The sequence below is a fragment of the Saccostrea cucullata genome, unplaced genomic scaffold (genome assembly GCF_032062105.1).
Source record: "Saccostrea cucullata isolate Sc308-1 unplaced genomic scaffold, CSIRO_AGI_Scuc_v1 ctg49, whole genome shotgun sequence".
In the NCBI taxonomy this organism is placed as follows: domain Eukaryota; kingdom Metazoa; phylum Mollusca; class Bivalvia; order Ostreida; family Ostreidae; genus Saccostrea; species Saccostrea cuccullata.
The window spans coordinates 170506-188694 of NW_026925976.1; the positions used below are offsets into that span (position 1 = coordinate 170506).

The 18189-nt window shown below is 34.9% G+C and overlaps 2 protein-coding genes across 4 annotated transcripts in view; one reads left to right on the forward strand and one right to left on the reverse strand.

Moving 5' to 3' along the window:
• LOC134270230 (F-box/LRR-repeat protein 2-like) lies at positions 1–4214 on the reverse strand. 3 transcript variants are annotated; one of them, XM_062752422.1, is made up of 3 exons: positions 4129–4214; positions 1733–3138; positions 1–858 (listed from the first exon to the last, which is right to left on the reverse strand). In XM_062752422.1, exons 2-3 carry the CDS (start codon positions 3043–3045, stop codon positions 153–155), a joined length of 2019 nt encoding a protein of 672 aa, XP_062608406.1. In that variant the 5' UTR covers positions 3046–3138; positions 4129–4214; the 3' UTR covers positions 1–152. The 3 variants fall into 3 exon arrangements, with proteins under 3 accessions (XP_062608406.1, XP_062608407.1, XP_062608408.1); XM_062752423.1 differs by having other exon boundaries at positions 4116–4184; XM_062752424.1 differs by lacking the exon at positions 4129–4214 and adding an exon at positions 3914–3932.
• Positions 4180–18189, forward strand: part of LOC134270231 (deleted in lung and esophageal cancer protein 1-like) — a 26276-nt gene continuing 12266 nt past the window's right edge. The window contains 22 exon segments of the mRNA XM_062752425.1: positions 4180–4268; positions 5199–5450; positions 5657–5810; positions 6150–6260; positions 6619–6812; positions 7146–7360; positions 7566–7647; positions 7816–7903; positions 8264–8437; positions 8812–8945; positions 9300–9483; positions 9625–9787; positions 10091–10271; positions 10621–10798; positions 11533–11672; positions 11992–12085; positions 12576–12706; positions 13499–13657; positions 13927–14069; positions 16973–17126; positions 17302–17412; positions 17775–17905. Of these exon segments, the coding sequence (XP_062608409.1) occupies positions 5232–5450; positions 5657–5810; positions 6150–6260; positions 6619–6812; positions 7146–7360; positions 7566–7647; positions 7816–7903; positions 8264–8437; positions 8812–8945; positions 9300–9483; positions 9625–9787; positions 10091–10271; positions 10621–10798; positions 11533–11672; positions 11992–12085; positions 12576–12706; positions 13499–13657; positions 13927–14069; positions 16973–17126; positions 17302–17412; positions 17775–17905 (3140 nt within the window). The 5' untranslated portion in view covers positions 4180–4268; positions 5199–5231.

Consider the following 18189-nt stretch of genomic DNA (forward strand, 5'->3'; position numbering starts at 1 on the left):
TTGACTGTTTAAAAACTTAACAGAACAGTTTATTACAAAAACAGTTGTACAAGTGAATTAACTATTAATTAAAAACTAATAAAACAACAAGATTAACAAGAGATTTTAGTCGATATAGGTATACACAAACAATGACAAATGTTCATGCATTATCACTCTAGGATATTCCCATCGGAGTTGTAGAGAAGGACATCTAACTGATGAAGATTGCCTTTAAAACAGCCCTTACTGAACACATTGACTCTTTTAGACTTATTTGAACTGTCCACTGACAATAGATCACTCCTCAGGATATCCGGAGATTTTGTAGTCAGGGATACGGTGAAGGGGAGGGGGCAATTATTAAAGAGATTCTTGTAGCCCTCCAGGGACATCATGGGATTTTTTTCTACGTGGAGTCTTCTAAGACTCTTGCAATGCGTAGCTATTAATTCCAGGGACTGGTCGGTCTGAGACATTTTCTGAATCATGGAACCACTAGAGAGGTTCAGGAGTTCGAGGCTTTGGCAGCCTTTGACGATGTAGGATATTCCCTGGTCTGACGTGTTGAAGCAGCCATTTATATCTAGACTCCGCAGGTCGGGGCAGTAGGTGGCGATCTGACGAAGGCATTGATTGGTTACCTTGGAGCATAATCCAATATTCAAGAATCGTAACTCTGAATGTATTTTTGGTTCAGGAACTGATGAAGACAGGGCATTTAAAAAGTTTAACCTGGCTTGGTTTTTTGGATTTGGTAAAATTTCAACACTTTGTGGTATTTCATCAGAATTCTGTAAATCATTTTTGTCATCTTGAACTTCAACTGCTTCGGATGTACCAGAAGATGTTAACAATATGTCACGCTCTGTGAAATACCTACAAACAAACAAATATGGCATGCCAAAAAAACAACAAATTAGACAAATGAAATTGGTTTTTAATTAACCTAATAATAATTTGTAAAAATAATGGAAAATGTTTCACAAGAAAACTATACTTAGCAAATAATCATTTGCGATTGCAAAAATAAATTAATGTCCAATTTGTAAACTATGGTTTACAACTCCTCTTTGTATTTTCAGAGTTATAACTTGTAACATACTTGTAAGGAAAGTCAAGTATTTGAAGAAAATAGACTTTACAAATGTGACAGTTTGTAAACTATAGTTTACCGATAAACCTAGTTTATCAATTGTGAAACTATGTTTAGCCGCCAAATTCACAAATATTTAATCATCATTTGGCAAATTGATTTTAATCTATAGTTTATCTGTAAAAATTCTTTTAAAAAATTTTACATCTGTAAACCATAGTTAACGCGATAACCTATGTTTCACAACTGATAAATATAGTTTTACAGATGAAAAATGGTCATCGTTAACTATAGTTTAAAAATTTTTTTTTGACCTAGTTTATCAATTGGAAATATTTCTTTTGAAATGCATAAACAAAACATCAAATTAGACAAATGAAAATGATTTTAAAAATTTAAAGAAAATGTTTTTTTAAAAATGAAATTTTTATATTAAAAAAATCCCACCTATTTAAAGTTATAAGATTTTTAGGAAAGTCCTGATCCTAAAGAAATTAAATAAACTTAAATTTAAAATGTTTTTTTAAAGCATGGCCTTCTCTATTTTTAATTTGCTTAATCTCAGAGTTTTCAGTCAGATATATTTTTATTTAACTGGTAAAAACTGGATATTTGATACATTAATTGATAAAAAAAAAATCCATGCATAATCATTACCTGCCATATGGAGATTCCATTTGGTCAAAAGCTTCAAAATTGAGATTTTCCACAAAAGGACAATTAGCCACATTTAGGGTTTCTAACCATCTGCAAGACACGACAAGTGGATTAATGCCTTTCCCAGTCAAATGAACGCATTCACTGAAATTCACAGTTTGAAGAAAAGCACAGTGCTGTGCTAAGACTTGAAGTGTGCTATCAGTGACAGACAGACAACCAGACACGTCTAGATGCGTGAGTTTACTACAGCTTCTAGCTAGCTGGTCTAAGCCCAAGTCTGAAATTTGAGCACTGTTGCCCATCGTTAGAGATTTCAGGGCCCCTGTGTATTGTGACAGAAAGTCCAGTCCCCCATCAGTAATGTTAGACTTATGATAAAAAATCTCGGGATCTGAGACGCACAGAGATTCAAGGTTTGGACAATGCGTACATAAGTGTTTGATGGACACATCTGTGACATACATACAACCTGCAAATGACACATTGCGAAGATTAGGACAACATCTGCAGATGTGTTTCATGCCTTTATCTGTAACACTTGTAGAATTCAGGTGAAGAGAAGTTATCCCGGATTTCTCTGATAAAGCCTTAAAACCAGCATTAGATATACTGTCACACCCATAGAGAGCCAGTTCTTTTAGATTTCTACAGTTTCTGAGAAGGGCTTGCAGTGTCGAGTCCATTAGTTTGTTCACACTGGCAATATGAACAGTTTCTAAAGTCGTCAGAGTACAAAACATATCGGTCAAGAATGCATTGAATGTGGCCTGAAGGTGCTGAGCTGGTTCTATGATTGCTTCTGCTGACTTGGAACTTTCTGTTATTTTAAATACTTTTAGATGTGGGAGTTTCTTCATATTTTCAAAGAAGTCGCCATTGTTATAGTAAGCATAATAATAGCTGACTTCAACAGAGGACAAATTACAGCACTTTTCTACCAATGGTTCTAAATACAGTTTTGGAATAGAAGGAATTTTTAGTGTTGAAATATTTGTCATATCCACATCTTCATGTAGAATACATTGGAGTATTTTATGGAAGTTAAAGTCCATTTCTTTGACTTGAAATGGTTTCTCAAAAACCAGATGCTGAAGTCCTCTAGAAACACACTTCAGAATAAAATGCAGTTCTTCCTTGGATAGCTTGTTGTCGATTTCCTTGCTATAATGGACCGTTGTCCACAGACTGTGATGGAAACAGAGGTTTCTCCAAGCTCTACAAGTCTTCTGAACGGAAAAGAACAGATTGTAGAGAGGTATGTATGAGAAAATCAGAAGCATCATCTCTTCTGGTAGATCTGCGATCTCCATGGTGACCTTGAACTTTAATGCTTTTATTCATAGATTACAAATGTAATAGTGCTGGCTCCTCCATTCATCTAGACTCTTCTTTTCAGGAATTATCTGAAAGAAATTTAAAAGAAAAATTACTATACTGAACTATACTAAAAACAGTGTCATTTTTCTTGTGTATCATACAATGATCATATATTAATTATGAAGTCATAGACAACCAATGCTTTATGATTATATAATGTTACGACAAACATGAATGGCATAAACATGTTAAAAAAGAAAGACTATAATTTATAATAAAAAAAATCTTGATTGTTTATTCCTGTATTTTTTTCAATCAATACTTTATTTTAGTTGCAATTTGGGATTATATAAGATATTTTCTACTTAAGGAAATTTTGCTTGACATGTCGAGGTGTCTTATTGGGCCGACCTAGCTGCATGTCTTAAATCTTTGGTCGAACTTTCTGAACAGAGGTTTCATTGGGATCGCTTTATTTGGCTAATTGTCAATTGGGGAGGTGTCATTGGGCTGAAATGTCTGACATTTGTCTGGAGAGAGAGACCAAACAATTTTTTAAAGACCTGAAGGGATATGTTCATATAAAGCAATATGATTAAAAGTTAAATTTGCAAAATCTGGAAGATAAGGTTGTCCACTGGCCATGCAACTATTGCTTCATTCGAATTCCTTCTTTATGATATTGAATAAGAAAACTTAAAAATATGAAATCCATTCTTTAAACATATAACATACAGAATATTTGTATGATTTCTTGTTATAATTATTGACATTTTCATTTTCAATAATCTGACATTATCATAATTATTATCTTTTATGCTTACTGATTCATTATTCATGATGCTACAAGCTATCTCTTACTAGTATTTAGTTTTTTCAGACCCTTTCCAGCAAAATTCCACAAAATAAAACGAGGATATTGATTATTATAGATAAGTTATGCTATGTAAACAATAGATTGGTCTCCCTTTACAATGCATGTTTACACTAGTGTTTATTATTAGAGTAAAATTTGCAAGTATAATAAGTTTATTTTATAGCAAATTATTTTATGAATACGCACTTTTTACTTTTACCTTTAAATATTTCATTATAAATATTGAAATAGAACTACGCCTCAATGTTAAGTTAAGTCAGTCTTCATCTTGGAGAGGAACTCTTTTGTTACAGGAGGTATAAACATTCCCGTTAGCAACAAAACTTGGAGTTGGAAAAGGTAAATATGATTAATATGACGAAAGTGAATAAGAATAAAAAGCTATTTCTAAACAATTTAATAGACATACAAAGGTTGTATCAAAATCCACTTTATTTAATAAACTTGTAGGACAAAAGATAATTTCACAGACAATTTCACAGACATGACTAAAATATATTTAAATGACAGTGAATTTGTACAGGGCAAGTACCTGTCGTTCAAATATTCAAATGTTAACAGATTAACCGAATGAATGCTTCAAAAAAATAATCACGCAACATTTTGTTCTGACTATGCAGCAGTTAAGTTAATTCAAATATACAATAATCATACAAGCTGCTGTTATCCATGCACAGAGTAATTAATCCGAGATGCCTCTGACTTTAACCCCCCCCCCCCCCATGCATTTATAAAAGTGTGGGTTTAAGTCAGAGGAATCTCGGATTACAGAGTATTGTACACAATGTATAAATTTGTACAGTATATGAAATGATTAGGGATGGGCATCACCAAGAATTTCATATCGCAATATATCACGATTTTTTCCCACAATATATCGCAATTATATCATGATATTTTAAAAACAGTTTTTACATTGATTTTATATGAAAAGTCATTATTTTTCTAAAAAATATATGCTAGAAAAACAAAATTTTACTTTCTTGAAATTTTTATGTATATAAAATCAATTATTTGGATGGTAAGATGCCGTTCTTTTCACTTTTTACAACATTTTTTATACTTTCTGTAATTGTAATTTGAAAGATTGAACAAATAAATGAATAATTCCTGGACTCTGTAATATGTACCTAAAGACCGGTATTTAGGTCTCCGTATCACGATACGTATCACGCAACAAAAAATCGTGATATACGGGTAAACTGATAAAATCGCACATCCCTAGAAATGATCATTCTCTAAATTTGCATTGACTTCCAGTGTACACAGAGATAAAAAGGGAGTCAAATTCACTCTTTGATAATGAAGCCCCCAGCAGCTATGGCGGTGGGCGAGGAGCCTCCAATGTTTCTACAGCGTCCCTCCACAGGAAAATCCCAAGATGTACGACATATTTTGGCCAAAACTTTTCGACAGCTCTACACAAGGGACACTATTGGTCCTGATACTGTTAAAAATCTAAGTGTCTCAAAAGGCGGAGATGATGAATATCACGAAAGATATGTTGAACAGTTACAGAAGGTAATTAATGTAAATTAGTTTATTATCTTTTATAATTTATTTATTATTCCATATCAATGCTGTTGATTCAAATGAAACAAATATTAGATAAACAAGAAGAATGCACATTTTTTAAAAAGCCATTTGTTAGTCCTTTTAACAGGCTCAAAGAAATGATTCTTTATTTGATGTTCTTATTAATGATATTGTTTAATTTATTATCTCAGGTTTTTAATGAACGACAGAAGAGATTAGAAGAAGCTGCCCAGCTGGAGAGGCACATCATGCAGGCTCAGGCTCGAGCTATGTCAGCTGATGAGAGAGAGCTCAACCGAGTGTCCAAAAGCTGTGATAATTATAGCGAGCTGGGTCTCCCACCTGGTATATTGTTTGAATGTTTTTATCATGATTATTTAATTTATAAACTCACTTTAATTCAAAATAATGTTTATACAATGGTACATGTATGGAATGTAATCAAGTGGTGCTCATATATATCAGTTTTTAAATTATTATTTTGTATCAGGTACATTAATGTGTTTTCTTAATGATTGATGTAAATATGATTACAAGACAGAATCTTGAAAGGTAAAATATTCTTCTTTATTATTTAAAATGTACAACAACTAAGGAGGCTAAAAGATAGAAACATGTTTGTCAAAAATATATGGTTAACATAGTCTACTGAGACAGCAACAATAACAATATGATGTATTTCAGTAAAGTCCTACTTCAGTTCATGCATTGATGCTGGACTCCTAAAGAAGCATAAATTGCTGACCCCAGAGGACTATTCAACAGAGGACCCAGCCAGTGTGCCCCCTCCAACAGGTATAAACACAGGGTTGTCCCTAAGACTCAGGGGATGAAGAATTTTCCCATTAATGACAATTCCCCCTCTCCCCCCCTCTCCGGTATTCTGGTATCCTCCCCTCAACACTCTGCTAGGGGAGGTTCCTGAAACCATGTTCTACTTTTTTCTATTTCCCCTGCTATTTCAGTTCTAAGAGGCAACCCTGAAACATGTATCTGTTAGATTTTTTTCTGATCAATCTAAATGTCACAGCTGGTTCAGTGTGTACCCTCTTACATAAAGAACTACAGTAACTGTAAATGCAATCACACTTCACTTTCCTTTCAGACTAAAATGAAATTTAAGAGAGTTATAACTTTATATTATATATTACAGAGCCCTTGGTGCCCAGTTATGCCCGGGACACTGTGTCCTCCCAGCAGAGGAAGGATATGGGTACACTGGAGAGGCGTGGGGATACACCGCTATTTCTCCCGGACTTCCTCAGGCAGAGCACGGACCTAGCTCTGTACGAGGCTGAAAACACAGGGATACAAAATGAGGAGACACCCTCTCCTGTTGTGGAATCTGTAAGTTCATAAATTCCGTCTTGATAGATCACCAAATTTTCACACAAAGATAAAAAAAATTAAGTTAGAGTAAAATCTATTTGCAGGAAGTATTTCTAACCTTTTTGATTTAAAAAAAGTTACTTTTATTTAACAGTAGCACTGTTAGTTTCATAACTCTCATTAAAACGGTAATCAGATTTAAAATACATTTTTTCAGTTTGGAATTGTCTATAAAAAAAGAGCTGAATTAAACAGACTTTTAAAATAAATGCTACATACTATAACATGTGTATGCAGTTTGAGAGTTTTTAGTATTTAACATGGCATGGACTTAATTGTTTGTCTCAACAGCTGGATAAACCTGTGGCTGCCTGGAAGCTTCACCTGAGTGAGGAGAAAAGAGAAATGGACAGAAACGACCTGGCCAACTTACAAGCCAAGATAAACTTCCAGCGTAATCCCCGCCATGTGCCCCCGTCAGCTCCCCCTGGTGGCAGAACTCTGATTAAGGACAGTAAACCAAAACCAAAAGAAATCGGTATTCAGCGGAAAGAGACCATCAGTGTGTATGTTATTTGATGATTTCCTGGTTTTGCTTGAACATAAGTACATGTTTTTTGTATAAAATAATATAATGTTAATGTCTCTTATTTAATTCAGTGGCAATATAATAACTACTAATTTTTTTTATTTAAATGTGAAGATCTCCAATAACTTGCTAAATATCTGAAGATGCTATGTTTGAGTGCATTATATTAAAATGTATATCAGGGTACCTGAGCCTTCAGTGGTGTTTCTTGTCTCTCCACCCATTGTCAGATTTACAGATTACAAAGTAGGACAGGTTTATGAGGTAGGACACTCAGTTCTGTAAATATTCATAAAGATATTTCTAATTTAAAGATGAATTTTAAATTACATATTTCTTTATTTATTGATTTGTAATTGTGCCTTTTTATTTCAGAATTTGATGTTTAATAATGTTATTAAATGCTTTTAAGAGTTATTCCCCTTTTTTCAGATCACCTTAGAGTTGAAAAATGTGTCGGCTTGTCTGCGTCAATGTCGTGCTTTGCCCCCCTCTTCATCATACTTTAATATTGGACTCGGTAGGTTAATTTGACATGAATCATCTTGAAGTCAATTTATCTCTGATAAAAGGAAAAAATACTGTAAAATCACACATTTTTGTTGATTGAGGAAGAAACGTTGAAGTGCTTAGTTGTAATTTTTATTTGAAATTTTATATTTTGTTGAGGACATGAATTTTTTTGGTCTCTTCATATCATGAAAACAATACAACTTAAAACCCCTGAAAAAATAAGTGATATCACAAAAAGAAAATTCAGAAATATAATTATAACTGTATATAGATATGAATTCATCATAGTAACATACACATTGATTTGATTAAAATTCAGTTTCCCTTGTTAGACCTACGTTTTACAGTTTCTGCCATGAATTTACAGGTCAGTTCCCAGGGGAGCATGGGTTAGTGGCCCCGGGGATGAGCTGTCACTACGGTATCAGGTTTGCCCCGGACTCCTTGATTGACTACGATGATGAGATAAGGATCCAGACGCAGTCCTCAGAGCCCATTATTGTTCCCCTACAGGGCCGACGACAACCTCCCCTTATATCATGTAAGTAGGGCTGGAGACAGCCTCCCCTCATATCATGTAATTATAGATTTGCGATGAAACTTCTTTATACTGTAAAATAGATAAACACTGCAAGTAACTACTATTAGCATTTGGCTGTGTATTCTGTTAAGCAACTTTTGCAGAGAGCAGCTTCTGCTAAACCAAGGACATTGTTAAATGTTTTATTTAAATCAAATTCATTTAAAGCATATTCAGATAGTTCTCAAATCAAATCTCTGTTATCTTGTTGAAAAATCAATTTTTATGCCCAAAATTCTACATGCCAAAAAAACCCCATTAGATTTCAGTATTAGCATTTTTATGGTGCTTTTTTGGCTATAATTTTTCATTAACTTTGCTTTGTCTACTGATAGTACCCAAGGTTCTGGATGTTGGCCACTGTCTGGTGGGAGGTGTCCACATCGGTCAGTTTATTGTAAAGAACGAGGGAGGAAGTGGACGCTTCTGTGTCATCCCCCGCTCCTCCTGGCCAGCCACCAACTTCAAGGTAACTCTATAAGTTACATAAATAATTAATTATAATCCAATTTTCCAGGCAATGTTGTATCTCTTTCATGCTAATGACTGTGATTAAAAACTGATTATTAATCATGAAATTTGCTCAAGCAGAATACCACTGGTTCCTCTTTATAAATTGGCTTATAAATGAAAGATTAGACAAAATTTTAAACCATAAAATTAACATTTTAAATTTACTTTATAAAGGCACTTGAAGTTTACATCATAATAGCCAAGATTTCAGAATACACAACATTCAGATTATACAGGTTTCACTGTAATCAATATTTGAAATGTATGTTGCAATAAATTTTTACAATGCCACGAGGATTTCTTATTTCAGAGTGTGGTGACCAATGGTAATGTGAAGATCCCCCCGTTTGATGTGCGCCCCTCCATGCTGGAGTTGATGAAGGGGGATACAGGAATGCTGGAGATAGTCTTCGCCCCTCATTCTGTCCGCAGTTACAGTCAGGAGATTACTATTGTCTGTGACAACTGCCATGTCAAGCACTTCACACTGAAAGGTAGATACTATTGTCTGTGACAATCTAATGCATTAATTTGAAGGAAATAAAGTACAAAGATTGAAATAAATAAGAACTGACTTTTTTTCAGCAAGCATTGATTTATTCATGGAAAATACACAATATTTTTTTTGTATTTAGGTGAAGCCCAGAAAGCCGAGGTAGAGTTGCTATCTGTGGAGCGTGGATTGTCTGCCGTATTGCCGGGTGAACTCTCTGATGTGTCAGCTGAGAATCTGATCCGATTCGATGAACTAAACCCTTTTACCTACACAGACAGAAGTATTGTGGTTAAAAATAAGACGTGAGTTGTGTGTTTTTAACAAATATAAATATATTAACTGTAACAGTTGCACTTCTGTATCTCAAACACTAACATGTATATTAATGTCTAAAATGCCATGGTTATGTTGAAGTGATTAATGAAAGTCAGACCCAACCACTTATTTTTCAGGTATTTTTTCCTTTGCTTTTAAAAATACTTAAATATGAGATATTATTTTTGAGGCCCCATGGAGTTCAAAATAATAGGATTTGACAGTATTTGCAGCATATTAAATTTCTTAATTAATTTTTACTGAACCTTAATTCCTCTCTTTCATGACAGAGATGTGGAGCTGCCTTTCCAGTGGGTGATTTACAAACCGGACATGACAGACACTGATGAGCTGGACAGGAAGCCTGACCGCGTGCCTGACGTGGACTCGGTGTTCAGTGTTCATCCTCCCAGTGGAATGCTCCCCCCAGCCAAGGACATGGAATTCAAGATCACATTTGCTCCTCCAGTGGTGGGTCTTCAGTCCTTCTAAAAAATACCACCAGAAAAAAGAAATGTCCTTGCACCAAAATGATGGTGCTTTATTTTTCACACCATGTCTGCCTTGTTTTTATGCATAAGTAGTATCAAAAAGGGTTTTGACAATTCCTCATGTAGTATTTATATAATCTTCTGCTCACTCCTTTAATCAGGAATTATGTATTGATTTATAATTTAAAGATTTGATTTTGAGAATGAAAGAATCAATAAAAGAACAAATTAAATGATCTTAGAATATAAACAATTTGCAAATATTTTCAGTGAATATAATAAGAAGCATAATTACATTCTTCAAATGATTCCATATTTGTTTTTTACAGGTAGATCTATTTCACAGTGTGCTACATCTTCTACTACAACAAGTGCCACCCTACAGTGGGAATGGTTCAGCTCAGTCTGCCAAAAGTCAGAAGCCATCTGAGGAGCAGACGAGTTCAAGTGGTGAGGACACCGAGGATGAGGAGGAGACCATGTCAGAGATGTTCATGAACTCAGACTGTAAGTTAAATCTGTTCATGAACTCAGACTGTAAGTTATATCTGTTCATGAACTCAGACTGTAAGTCAGGAACTCAGACTGTAAGTCAGGAACTCAAACTGTAAGTTATATCTATTCATGAACTCGGACTGTGAGTTATATCTGTTCATGAACTCAGTTTGTGAGTTATATCTGGTGTTCACTTGTAAGAGTTGTTTATGAACTCAGATTATAAGTTATATCTTGTGTTCACAAGTTAGAGTTGATCATGAACTCACACTGTAAAGTATATCTGGTGTTCTCTAGTTAAAGTTGTTCATGAACACACTGTAAGTTATATCTTGTGTTCCCTAGTTGGAGTTGTTCATGAACTCAGACTTTAAGTTATATTTGGTGTTCAAAAGTCAAAGATGTTTATTAACTCATACTGTAAGTTATATTTAGTGTTCCCTAGTTAGAGTTTTTCATGAACTCAGACTGTAAATTATATCTGGTGTTCACTTAATAAGTTGTTCGTGAACTCAGACTGTAAGTTATATCTGTTCATGAACTCAGACTGTAAATTATATCTGGTGTTCACTAGCTAGAGTTGTTCATGAACTCAGTCTGTAAGTTACATGTACAATGTATACAACATGTATCTGTTCATGAATTCAGACTGTAAGTTATATCTTCTCTTTTACTCAGGAAACTATGTCCCACTTATTTTGAGAAACATTATTTAATACAAGGTCTTTGTATTTTTATCTCAATAGTGAAACAGTTTAAAGATGTGACAGCTCTGGAGATAGAGGTCAAGGGTAAAAGTGTTCCACTGAATGTGGTACTTCATCCCTACGCTGTGTATGCCCCGGGCCAGAACCTTGTAGGCACCACTATAAAGAAAATGGTCACTGTAAGTACTGCAGTACTGTAAAGAAACTAATCACAGTTGGTATCATTGTAATGAGACTATAATCTCCATTAATATCAATATCAATAATATATTAGTCACAGAATTATCGTAGTAAATGAATTTGCTAAAGTGGATTTTCTTTTTAAATATTAGACCTAGTGCAAATTCCTCTTTCAAGAAATTAGCCCTAGTATGGTTCATGTTTAAAATAAGAATGTACCACTGTGATGATTTCTTTCCCTAGTTTTTCCCTGTTCATAGCAATTCTGATCAGTTTAATCAGGGTTAAATCCAGTTCTTTGTGTTTGTTTTTTTACAGATGGCTAACCACAGCAGATCCACTGTAACATTTCAGTGGCAGCCACATCATGAGAAGACAATCATTGAAGTGGAACCACCATTTGGAGAACTTGGTAAGAGCTCTTAGTTTGATAAAGCATCAGATTTATTTAATGAATGAGATTAAATTTAACCAAATTGTATCAGAATAACCAGGATTATGGAAGGGTAAAAATGAAAGGTCTTTGTCATTCGTATAGCATTGTCTATCATGCACCTCTTGCCAAAATTGTGTAATTCATGGCCCTTTGGTGAGGTATTCTTATGTAAGGGTGAAACTCTAGATAGTATAAAAATGCATTATTCTTTGAAAAATCTTCTCCTCTATACTTAGGAATTAAGCAAACAAACTAATTTTATGATTGTGATGAGGAAGGTGTGTCTCATTCAAAATTATTAACTTTTGCTTCAACTTCAGTTTCCAAATTTTATTTTGTTGTGAGATATGAATACAGTAAAAGCTGGTTCAAAAAAAGTTGGCCAGACTCTTTTACAAAACAATAAAATTACTTGGGAAGGCCTGTTGCATGTCCTGGATTATAAACATAATTTGTTTAATTTTAGACCCAGGTATGGCAATGGATCTGGAGTTAAGCATCACGGGCTCGGAACCAGGCAAAGTGGACCAGACAGTGTACTGCTACGTCATGAATCTGGATGAACCACTTCATCTCCATGTGGAGGCAGAGTTCAAGGTCAGTATTATAGGTTTTATATCAACCTCTTTGTGTTTATGCATATAAAGCAATAAATATTTAGAATAGGATGGAGTAACTTTTATGGTAACCGCTGTTTTTATGTACTTAAATTTTGTTGATGCATTTGGTATCAGTTAGCTTGTTAATTAAAAAAATGGCAGAAAATTTAAAGATTATGTCTAATTTAATTGTCTTCAGCTTGTAACATTTTTGGTAAGATTTTGACCCAGGTGAAAGTTTATGGTTTAAATTATGCTATACAAGTTTGTTTCATTGAATACAGCCTTATGTGGGAAAATCATTTGTTTCTCTTTCCACTGTTTGCACTATATGTACATTGAATGGGGACACAGATGGAATATTAAGTCCAATTTCTGCACCCTTTAGTTTGGGTCTTGTTTAATTATTCATATATATCTTAATTACTATTTTTCTGTTTGAATTTTAACTTTTGATTTCTGCCAATATATTACCAATGGAATATTTAAAGATTCTACATGACAGGCTCTTTAAAAGCATTATTAAGATATATATGCTACAAAGTGAATAAATATGAAATAAAAATTGAACAATATAGTTTAAACATTTAAATTTTCTTTCAATTATAAAATACTTTAAACCAACTTATTCCCTTGCAAAAAATAATAATTGTGGATTGATTTCAAACTGATGAATCATGAATATAAGATGACGCAAATAATAGTTGATTTACATTATTGTGTCTAAAAAACTTCTCCTTTGAATTTCTGGGCTTTTATTGATTGATTGATTGATTGATTTTGTTGACAGGGTCCTGAGATCTCTGTAGAGGAACCCGATGTGGACTTTGGTTTGGTGCGACTTGGAGAATCTGTTACAAGGGAGATTACTCTGACAAACCTAGCACAGGTCGTAACTGTCTGGAGCATACAGGACGTGTCCGATAATTACAGCTCCGAGGACGCAATGGTAAATATTTAACACATGATGGAAAATATTGGCTCTAAATGTCCAACAATCACATTGACTGTTGTTTGACAACCCTGTCCAGGTCATAAATGTAAATTGTTTTTCTGGATCATATTTTTGGACCATAACAAACATTCTGACCTGAAAATATGTCAGTGGGAATATTATTTGCAAGTACCTCAGTCTATTTCTATACCATATACTTTAAGATCTAGGTGTTAATTATGTTTTAATGTTTCAATAATACATCTTCATGTTTCTTCCTACAGGCTGAGTGTGAATTTAAATTCATGCCCTCTGGTGGTGAGTTGAAGCCTCTGGAACAAAAGAAGATCAGCATAGAATTCAAACCTTCCTCTGTTCATACACTCCAAGCCATCTTTGAAGTGCAGGTGGAAGATGGAAATAAAATGTAAGTTTGATGATCTATCTACAATTTTGTTGCCATGAAAAAGATCCCTCACTGCCCAATGGCCCTGAATGTCAAGTAAAGTTCGAAATTTTTAGCCCTCCACCAGTAAGTGGTGGCGTCTTGATATGAGTGAAAAATACTCGAGAGGGACATTAAACAACAAACAGACAAAAACTACTTGTTAAGTTGATCTCATCTCTTTAGTAGTCTGTTTACTGTACAAATCAATGCTTTACCATAATGATTGTTAGTTTTTGGTTTCCCTCATCAGTAACATAGCAGCCTTTGGGGTAACCATGCATTTTTAGCTCACCTCAACGAAGTTGGGGGGAGCTTATGTGATACCCTCGGCGTCGGCGTCGGCGTCCCGGGTTAAGGTTAAGTTTTTTGGAGCAGTTTTCTTTTTAAGTACTTCTATGTCCTATATTGATTAGACATGCATGGAAGATGTTTCTAGTGTGTTTCATTGTACCAGTCAAAGTTTCAGATGCTGCAATTTCAGCAAAGGAATGACCAGGTTAATGTTTTTGGTGCAGGTTAACATTTTTTGCAGTTTTTGGTGTAGGTCTCCTTTTGTAACTATAAGCCCTATGTTGACCAAACTTACATGGATGATACATCTTAGGATGCACATTCGGATGCTGTATCTGACCTACATTTTCCGGTTGAGTGAACAGGTTAAAGTTTTTGGTGAAGGTTTCATTTCGAAGATACTTTGAGCCCTATAATGACCAAACTTGCATGGACGGTACATCTTTGGATGTATTCTACTAGACTGGCTTCGGATGCTGAATCTGACCTACATTTTCCGGTTGAGTGAACAGGTTAAAGTTTTTGGTGCAGGTTTCATTTCCAAGTAACTATGAGACATATAATGACCAAACTTGCATGGACGGTACATCTTTGGATGTATTCTACTAGACTTGCTTCGGATGCTGAATCTGACCTACATTTTCCGGTTGAGTGAACAGGTTAAAGTTTTTGGTGCAGGTTTCATTTCCAAGTTACTATGAGACATATAATGACCAAACTTGCATGGATGGTACATCTTAGGATCTACAAGACCTGCTTCGGATGCTGAATCTGACCTACATTTTCCGGTTGAGTGAACAGGTTAAATTTTTGGTGCAGGTTTCATTTCCAAGGTACTATGAACCCTATAATGACCAAACTTGCATGGATGGTACATCTTAGGATGCATACTACCAGACTTGCTTCAGATGCTGAATCTGACCTACATTTTCCAGTTGAGTGAACAGGTTAAAGTTTTTGGTGAAGGTTTCATTTCGAAGATACTTTGAGCCCTATAATGACCAAACTTGCATGGACGGTACATCTTTGGATGTATTCTACTAGACTGGCTTCGGATGCTGAATCTGACCTACATTTTCCGGTTGAGTGAACAGGTTAAAGTTTTTGGTGCAGGTTTCATTTCCAAGTTACTATGAGACATATGATGACCAAACTTGCATGGACGGTACATCTTTGGATGTATTCTACTAGACTTGCTTCGGATGCTGAATCTGACCTACATTTTCCAGTTGAGTGAACAGGTTAAAGTTTTTGGTGCAGGTTTCATTTCCAAGTTACTATGAGACATATAATGACCAAACTTGCATGGATGGTACATCTTAGGATGCATATTACAAGACCTGCTTCGGATGCTGAATCTGACCTACATTTTCCGGTTGAGTGAACAGGTTAAATTTTTGGTGCAGGTTTCATTTCCAAGGTACTATGAACCCTATAATGACCAAACTTGCATGGATGGTACATCTTAGGATGCATACTACCAGACTTGCTTCAGATGCTGAATCTGACCTACATTTTCCAGTTGAGTGAACAGATTAAAGTTTTTGGTGCAGGTTTCATTTCCAAGTTACTATGAGACATATAATGACCAAACTTGCATGGATGGTACATCTTAGGATGATATTACAAGTCCTACTTCGGATGCTGAATCTGACCTACATTTTCCGGTTGAGTGAACAGGTTAAAATTTTTGGTGCAGGTTTCATTTCCAAGGTACTATGAACCCTATAATGACTCAACTTGCCTGGATGGTACATCTTAGGATGCATACTACCAGACTTGCTTCGGATGCTGAATCTGACCTGCATTTTCTGGACGAGTAAACAGGTTAAAGTTTAGGGTGCAGGATTCATTTCCAAGTAACTTTGAGCCCTATAATGACCAAACTTGCATGGACGGTACATCTAGGGCGCATTCTACTAGGCTGGCTTTGGATGCTGAATCTGACCTACATTTTCTGGATTAGTGGAAAGGTTAATTTTTTTATACAGGTTTCATTTGCAAGTAACTTTAAGCCCTATGCTGACCAAACTTGCATGGATGATACATCTTAGGATGCACACTAATGGACTTGCTTCAGATGCTGAATTCGACATACATTTTCCAGATAATAGACCTCGTAAAAGTTATGGGTGCAAGACTATCACCAAGAAACTATAAGGCTTATATAAACCAGTTGCACAAATGATGCATCAAGGGATGAAAACTCTCAATCTTGCTTCGGATGCTGGATTTTAATTACATTTTTATGCTGAAGAACTAGTTTTAAGTTTTTATATAGGTCTATTCCAAAGTATCAAAATTGCATAAATTTTGCATTTTTGGATGTACACTTTTTGTTAATTAATTGTGTGACTTAATTTGCCTTACTTAAAGACAACACACGTTGAGGTGAGCTCTGTAATCTCTGATTACCTATGTTTAATTTTATATTTTCCTCAGTCTTCAGTAATGTACCAGCCTTTTGGGTTACCATTGTTAGATTTTGTTACTGTTTTTTTCAGTAACGTATCAGCCTTTTTGACGTGCACATCCCCGCTGTATGTTTAACCTTCTGTATGTTTCTATTGTTAGTTTCTGTTATTTTACAGTAACGTATCAGCCTTTGGGGAGGTGCAGACCCCCGCTGTATGTTTCTCCTCCTGTCAGATTTGTATGGATGAGGTATATAAAGGAGTCCCGGTCAAGTACCAGGCAATTCTCATCAACCAGACGCTACTCCCCACTCAGTTCTCTCTTGGACAGGTATATAATCTACAATTGCTGTGAAATCACTAATTTTTGTAGGGCTTAATTTTCATTGTCTTCTATGCATGGAGACACACACAAATTTTTTACCACCACAAAATTTGAAATACAGTTTTTAAAATGAATTTTTATTTGAAAATTTACAGGATGTCTGTGTTATTATTAATTGTAGGTGGAGGGGACCCACAACGAAGACTGTGGGGTGGAGCTGGATGTAACCAGTGGGGTGCTTGGCCCCCGGGAAGAAAAACCCATCACAGTCAGCTTTGTGGCCTATAGAGAGGTTACTGTCATACATGCAGAGTTATTTATACCCCTTGTTATTTTTCACCTTTTCACTTTTGCAAATAGTTTTGTCCATTTTTAAATTTGCCCAGGCATGGTTCTGTTTAATTGTTTTCTTTGAATTAGTCCTGTCTTGAATTTGCCAACCTGCAGTGGCTAGGGTGAAAGGGGCAAAAATAAAATGGAGGTGAAAATTTCCCTCTTTACACAATGATATTTTGCTGATGCACATAGCTGGTGCTATCAAAAATGTAAGAGTATACAGCATTCAAACACGGAAAATTTATTTTTAAAAAAATGTAATTGCATGGTATTGGAAATATTATAATTTTTATGTAGATCTTTTGATTTTGATAACAGGGTGAATTTTCTGACCTCCGAATCCCTTGTATGGTAGAAGGGATTGAGAGTCCTCTATACCTGGGACTGTTCTGTGAGGTCAAAGGTCTGGCTGCTAACTTCAAGGTCTCCGACAAAGGGCACATGGCAAGGTATGACACTGTTTTACAGAAATTCATCATTACATACAGCACTAAATCATGCATCAAAAAATTACTTTTAAAAGTAACTTTAATTTTAAGTTAAATCAACCTGTTTCAAATCTAGAATTTGGTTTCTATCAGAATTTTTACATTTTAATTTGGATTTGAAATCTGTCCCATCAACATAACAGTAAATTCTTATTCTTAATCAAAATCAGTAAAAGTTTTAAAAGAAGCAAATAATCCATTTTTCTGTGTTCTTCTTTAAGATATTTAAAATTTCATATAATAAA

Excerpts from the sequence above, each read along its gene's own strand:
- LOC134270230 (XM_062752422.1), bottom strand. The coding sequence starts at position 3,045 with ATGGAGATCGCAGATCTACCAGAAGAGATGATGCTTCTGATTTTCTCA. Across the intron at positions 859-1,732 it reads ATGGAATCTCCATATGGCAG|GTATTTCACAGAGCGTGACA; the intron begins GTAATGATTATG and ends GTTTGTTTGTAG.